Source organism: Semicossyphus pulcher, unplaced genomic scaffold (genome assembly GCF_022749685.1).
Source record: "Semicossyphus pulcher isolate SPU_LCO1_2020_fin unplaced genomic scaffold, fSemPul1.0.p SCAF_25, whole genome shotgun sequence".
NCBI lineage: Eukaryota > Metazoa > Chordata > Actinopteri > Labriformes > Labridae > Semicossyphus > Semicossyphus pulcher.
The window spans coordinates 10,820,001-10,827,500 of NW_027211699.1; the positions used below are offsets into that span (position 1 = coordinate 10,820,001).

A 7,500-nucleotide genomic window follows, 5' to 3' on the forward strand; every position below is an offset into this window, starting at 1 on the left:
TCAGTTTACTGTAACTAGTTCCCAGACTTGTGTAACAAGTCTACGGACCTCTGAAACTAGTCTCCTGACCCCTCTTACTAGTCCCCAGACATCTGAAACCAGTCCATAAAATTCTGTAACCAGTCCCCAGACCCATGTAACTAGTCTCCAGACCTCTGTAACTAGTCTCCAGACCTCTGTAACTTGTTCCCAGACCCATGTAACTAGTCTCCAGACCTATGTAACTAGTTCCCAGACCCATGTAACTAGTCTCCAGACCTCTGTAACTTGTTCCCAGACACATGTAACTAGTCTCCAGACCTCTGTAACTAGTTCCCAGACCCATGTAACTAGTCTCCAGACCTATGTAACTAGTTCCCAGACCCATGTAACTAGTCTCCAGACCTATGTAACTAGTTCCCAGACCCATGTAACTAGTCTCCAGACCTCTGTAACTAGTTCCCAGACACATGTAACTAGTCTCCAGACCTCTGTAACTAGTTCCCAGACCCATGTAACTAGTCTCCAGACCTCTGTAACTTGTTCCCAGACCCATGTAACTAGTCTCCAGTTCCCAGACCCATGTAACTAGTCTCCAGTTCCCAGACACATGTAACTAGTCCCCAGACCCATGTAACTAGTTCCCAGACCTCTGTAACTAGTCCCCAGACCCATGTAACTAGTCTCCAGTTCCCAGACACATGTAACTAGTCCCCAGACCCATGTAACTAGTCTCCAGTTCCCAGACCCATGTAACTAGTCTCCAGTTCCCAGACACATGTAACTAGTCTCCAGACCCATGTAACTAGTCTCCAGGCTTGTGTAACTAGTCCACAGGTTGCTGTAAGAGCTGCATAACACACACCTTTACCCTGTGTAACACCTGAGCAGCTCTTCCACAGTCACGTCGCTGCTTTATCTGTTTCTTGACTTAAAGGATGCCTCTCTTCTTCTACTACTTCCTGTGTGTAGCTGTGTGTAGTATTTGTGTATTTCTAACATGTGCTGCCAGTGTGCGCAGGACTCCCGTGAAGAAGACATCTTGTATCTCAGTGGGACCTTCCTGTCTGAAGGGGCAAACTGAATACAACACGAGGGGCTTAAATCATCACGTTATTTAATCGTATCCATCAGTAACGTTTTATTCTCTGTAATGTGAAAGATAGTAAACTGCACGGTGATACAGTATTTTTGTACTGTTTTCATATTAACGTTGATCAATATCACTTTGACCTGATGAGTTTCTCGTTAAACACCGAAACATAAACCAGTGCCTGGAGGAGCTAGCGTAGCCGCAGCAACACCAGAGCTGTAATCTGGTCCTAACGGGTGTCACAGCCCTCTCGAGTCCCCGAGGAGGAGGGAGCGGCCTCATCCAGCTGGCTCGATCAATAAGTCCGGGCTTAGCTGCACCGCTAACTGATTAGCTGAATGGATCAATACGCCCACTCAGTACTGGTGACAGCTAGCTCATTAGCATGTAGGTTAGCTGACCCCAGCCAATCGGAGGCGGGGGATTTGATGAAATCAGAGGAGAGACGGAGAGCGTTTCTCTCAGTGTGTGAAGAAGATGATGGAGTGAGACTTAAGCTCCAGCTGGTTCCTCACAAACACGCACACACACACACAAACACACACAGAGAAACACACATATGCACACACACACCGATGACTCATGCTATTAAGTCAGATCAACAACTAAACCTCTAATTAAACAGGATATTTAATGCCACCCACACACACACATTAATACACTCACACACATCTTTCTACACATGCCCACACACGCACACGCACACACACACACACACACACACACACACACACACTGTGGGGATGGATGTACTGAAGCCAGTTGGCAGCACATTTAAAGCCACAGATCTGCTGCAGAGTCTCCCCACTGTTTGCTAAACCTCAGCGCGCTGGGCTTTGATGGGCACACACTTAATTGTTGACTCCTGATTGGCTGAGGGCTGAGATTAATGAATTGACAACATGCAGTGCCCCATTTCTGAGTCCACCGTAACAGGCAGCAGCTCATGTATATATATACATATATGTCAGCTGTGTCCCAATCCACGGGCTGCAGCCTTCGAAGGAGACGGGCCACGGAGGACGCTCCATTCACAGACGTTAAAGCCGAACTGAAATGAGACGGTCTGGTCTACCTTTGAGTCACCAAATGCCGCTCCTGACTCCTAGCAACAGGTAGCTAGCGGGCTAACTAGCTAGCATAACTAATGTTGAGTAAGTTAACCTCTTATTTTAAAGAGAATTTGTTTCAAGGGCCCTTTGGTTTTCTATTTATTCGATTGAGTTGAAACCAAAAACGTTTACATTTTAAAGTGTATTCCTCAGCTGTTTAAAAGTCTGAATTGGCGCCGATGGCTTTTCTTTTGAAACACTTAGTCTATGTCCACTTCTTATAGACAGCCTATGAGACAGGCAGGTACTTACTGGTCGTGTTGTAGTGGATGCCATTGAACTGTTCAGGACAGGGTCTGGAGATCAGCTCGCCTGCTGCACTGCGAGGCCAACAGGTTCCTATACCATCCACAGACAGGTCACAGTACAGACCTGCAGACAGACACAGAAGAGGTTCTTATCACCTGGCACATCCGTCTGATTCTTGTGAACACGATATCTCATCAAACACACAAAGATAATCCTTCTCAATCATCAGTCCACCTGTGTCGGCACTGTCAGGGTTTGTGCGACGGTGTGGCGGTGTTTATTTGTGCTTTAAACCTAACCACCTTAAAACTACCAGAAAAAAACATCTTATTTCTCTGAATGCTTCGTTCTTGCTCGTGCCGCTCCCTCTCTTCATCACTGTGTAGCTCACTCGACCTCGGCTGCTTTCTGTCTCTTACAGGGACCTTAAATCGTGATTATCTTTAAATAAGCTCAAATATATGAAATACTCAATGAAAACATGTGTCGGCACTCAGTCAGTTCCAAGGATGATTAACAAATTGTAGACTTTGGGGTGCGCTTTGAGCTCACTTGGGTAGTTGTCACAGCTACAATCAGAGTGAGAACTAGTGTTCAGGTAGGTACAAGTTTTCACGTCTGAAGAGTGCAAGTGTGGTGTAAATATTAGCCAGGCTGCAGTGTCAGCTGTACAAACCTGAGGTGTTGCTGATGCTGAACGTCTGGTTTAGTAACGCCAACGTCCTCGCTGACACAGAAACATGCAGGAAGAGAGAAGAAGCAGGAATGTCTCAGTTCTCAGTCGCTTCTTATTTGAGAATTCAAAATGTGAGACGGACAGGAAGCTACCTGTCAGGTTGGTCGACAGCAGGATCAGAGTTTCACAGGTTAACTCTGCCGGAGAAACACGGCCACTGAATAACACGCACACACACACCACCTGGAAACCACAGGGAGGGGGTCAGAGTCACAGCGTTATAACCAGGGGGCGATAACCATCACCTGCCAGACAGGTAGACAGACAGGTAGACATGTAGACCGACAAACAGTCAGACAGGTAGACACACATGTAGACCGACAAACAGTCAGACAGGTAGACAGACAAACAGTCAGACAGGGAGACAGACAGGTAGACATGTAGACCGACAAACAGTCAGACAGGTGGACACACATGTAGACCGACAAACAGTCAGACAGGTAGACAGGGAGACAGACAGGTAGACAGACAAACAGTCAGACAGGGAGACAGGTAGACAGACAAACAGTCAGACAGGGAGACAGACAGTCCGAAAGACCTGACGGCAGACTGACAGGTCGACAGACAGGTAGACAAAGAGGAAGCCAGACAATTAGACAAACAGGTGGAGAGACAGGTAGGCAGACAGACAGTCAGACATGTAGACATAGAAGTAAACAGGCAGAAAGACAGGTAGGCAAAGAGGTAGAAAGACAATTAGACAGACAGGCAGACAGACAGGCGCTGGTTTGTCCACACTTTAATAAGCACATTGAACACCTCACAGACAGACAGGCAGACAGACAGGAGCTGGTTTGTCCACACTTTAATAAGCACATTGAACACCTCACAGGCAGACAGACAGGCGCTGGTTTGTCCACACTTTAATAAGCACATTGAACACCTCACAGACAGACAGGCAGACAGACAGGAGCTGGTTTGTCCACACTTTAATAAGCACATTGAACACCTCACAGGCAGACAGACAGGCGCTGGTTTGTCCACACTTTAATAAGCACATTGAACACCTCACAGACAGACAGGCAGACAGACAGGAGCTGGTTTGTCCACACTTTAATAAGCACATTGAACACCTCACAGACAGACAGGCAGACAGACAGGAGCTGGTTTGTCCACACTTTAATAAGCACATTGAACACCTCACAGGCAGACAGGCAGACAGACAGGAGCTGGTTTGTCCACACTTTAATAAGCACATTGAACACCTCACAGACAGACAGGCAGACAGACAGGAGCTGGTTTGTCCACACTTTAATAAGCACATTGAACACCTCACAGACAGACAGGCAGACAGACAGGCGCTGGTTTGTCCACACTTTAATAAGCACATTGAACACCTCACAAACAGACAGGCAGACAGACAGGAGCTGGTTTGTCCACACTTTAATAAGCACATTGAACACCTCACAGACAGACAGGCAGACAGACAGGAGCTGGTTTGTCCACACTTTAATAAGCACATTGAACACCTCACAGGCAGACAGACAGGCGCTGGTTTGTCCACACTTTAATAAGCACATTGAACACCTCACAGACAGACAGGCAGACAGACAGGAGCTGGTTTGTCCACACTTTAATAAGCACATTGAACACCTCACAGGCAGACAGACAGGCGCTGGTTTGTCCACACTTTAATAAGCACATTGAACACCTCACAGACAGACAGGCAGACAGACAGGAGCTGGTTTGTCCACACTTTAATAAGCACATTGAACACCTCACAGGCAGACAGGCAGACAGACAGGAGCTGGTTTGTCCACACTTTAATAAGCACATTGAACACCTCACAGACAGACAGGCAGACAGACAGGAGCTGGTTTGTCCACACTTTAATAAGCACATTGAACACCTCACAGACAGACAGGCAGACAGACAGGCGCTGGTTTGTCCACACTTTAATAAGCACATTGAACACCTCACAAACAGACAGGCAGACAGACAGGAGCTGGTTTGTCCACACTTTAATAAGCACATTGAACACCTCACAGACAGACAGGCAGACAGACAGGAGCTGGTTTGTCCACACTTTAATAAGCACATTGAACACCTCACAGACGCGCGGCCTCACAGGAACCAGGACGGAAACACAAAGTAATAAAGTTAAAAATAAATCAGATAATAAAAAATGTCCGAGTTTGAATGATTTCATAACTTTATCTCTGCTCCACTGCTGCTGTTTGTCCAACATGGCAGACAGTCGCTCCATCGCTCAGGTGGTGTTTAAAATGATCACATGACTGATCAGAGATCGGCCAGATGGGGGTTCATATCAGCTGATCCTCCAGCAGCGCTCTGATCTGCTGCCAGGGGAGATTCACTCGACTCCGACTCATTAATTCAACAATTAGACTCATTAAATTATATCAGTCAGTTAATTATTCACTGATTCATGATTCACACAGCGTGACTGCACACACACACATACACACACACACTCACAGATTTATGGATATAATTACACAGTGGGCGGGGAGCAGCACTGGCTCATCTTTAGGCTGTGATTGTGTATTTTCAGTGATGGAAGTGAACGCAGCAGATTAGTGGGCGGAGTCACATCAGCATTAGGAGTAGCATGCTCGTGACTATAATGAAGTCCATATTAACCAGTCTTTATTATATTACCTCTTTTACCCTGGGATGTGACACCATCAGGTGAAGAGAACATCCTTTAAGCTAACTCTGTACACGTGATGTTCAGTCGAGTGCACTGTCCCTTTAAATAAAGAAACAAATACAAACAGGCTGAACACAGCAGGAACCTATATCTGTGTGTGTGTGTGTGTGTGTGTGTGTGTGTGCGTGGCCATATGGCTCTGCTCTCTGCTGCTGCCTTCCCTTATATACAAATATACATTCAGTGTACTAATACTGCTGTTACAGTTTATTAATACGACTACAACCACTTAATCAATAACAAGAATGATACTATATTTATAAAGACAAAGAAGGTATAAATATACAGCGTGTATTTAGTGTCCTGTTAGGATAAAATGTGGACGTTAGACGACGTTTGTGGAACAATCATTTCTGTCTCTAACGCAGCCCACAGCTTGTTTAACCTGGGCAAAATGGGACGCACCCCATGAGAACCAACAGCTGTGGGAGTCTAACATTAAAACCGAAGTCACGTTCCTCTGAACCCCCAGAGTCCCAGGCGATCATCTGGCACGACGCTCAGAGGAACAGAGGTCAGCGAAGGCAGCACAGCGGGTTCTCACTGAGCCAAGGTTACGACTGATAACAACCTCAGAACGACCAATGAACAAGACCCTTGATTTGTTTCTCCAGTTTAGATTCAATTTAGTCTTGACTTAATTACACAACAGAGTTATTCCACCTTAAATCCTGATCTAATCACACGACAGAGTCAGTCCACCTTAAAGCCTGATCCTGATAATGGTTAAAAATAAATAGATTTTAATACATTTGTGTTTGTGTGTGTTTCCTGTTGTTTGTTTAAAGTCTAACTGACTCTAAGAAAACAGTTAATATAATTTTATTGTGTTAAGTTCAATAAAGAACAATAATAATAATAGAATTATATTTGTGCAAATATAAAAGACTCTAGCTCGTCAGACTATAGCTGATGGGACCCGAGACTGGTGGGACAGTAATGATACGTACAGCTGTGAGTCATCGGCGTGCCTGTGAACGTTTTCTCTGTAGTGTTATTTGTTTTTGAACTTCACAGGATCCAGAATTAATTTCATCAATGAAAATTATGACGATGGATGTTCATCAACAACCATTTTTTTCTTGACGAAGACGAGACGTGGACGAGCTAAAAATAGATCTTGGATAATAAAAACTCTGGCGACACTTACGTTTTGTTTTCATTAACGAGATGAACTGTCAGACATTTAAAGTCCATATGTTCCCCACTGTGAGTCTAATCTGTCAAAATACAAGCGATGCATCCTGTAACTGGTTGGATTAGTTGAGCTGCGTCCGCAGATCCCCCTGAATCCGACCCGGACATACAAAACAGATCATCAACATTTCCAAGCTGGCTCAACACAGCCTGAAGCACCAGTTAGAGGTTTAGACAGTTAGAGAGAAAGGGCCGCCATTGGACGTGTCTTCCACACAAAAAGGAGCCACCACCAGCTGCCAGCTTCAGTCTGTTTAAATGATATGATAAATATATGAAAGTTATTACAGCTAAAACCAACACGGCTGCTGCTAATAAGGACGAGAGGGATGTTCAGTTTGAGCTACTGTAACTGCACAGCCTCGTTCAGTCACTTTACATGTGTAACGTTGCGTTCCAGAAGTTTCCATTTACATAACCTCAGCTGATGATCTGTACTACTGAGGAGAACGTCGTCAGG

General features: G+C 45.3%; 1 protein-coding gene across 1 annotated transcript in view; it reads right to left on the bottom strand.

Annotated features, from left to right (window-relative positions):
• The window catches only part of crhr1 (corticotropin releasing hormone receptor 1), a 21,934-nt gene that overhangs the window by 9,377 nt on the left and 5,057 nt on the right, over positions 1-7,500 (bottom strand). Inside the window, exons 2-4 of the mRNA XM_069676002.1 lie at positions 3,262-3,352; positions 3,110-3,160; positions 2,437-2,556 (exon numbers count right to left, since the gene is read on the bottom strand). Coding sequence (XP_069532103.1) covers positions 2,437-2,556; positions 3,110-3,160; positions 3,262-3,352 — 262 coding nt within the window. The remainder of the gene's footprint in view (positions 1-2,436; positions 2,557-3,109; positions 3,161-3,261; positions 3,353-7,500) is intronic.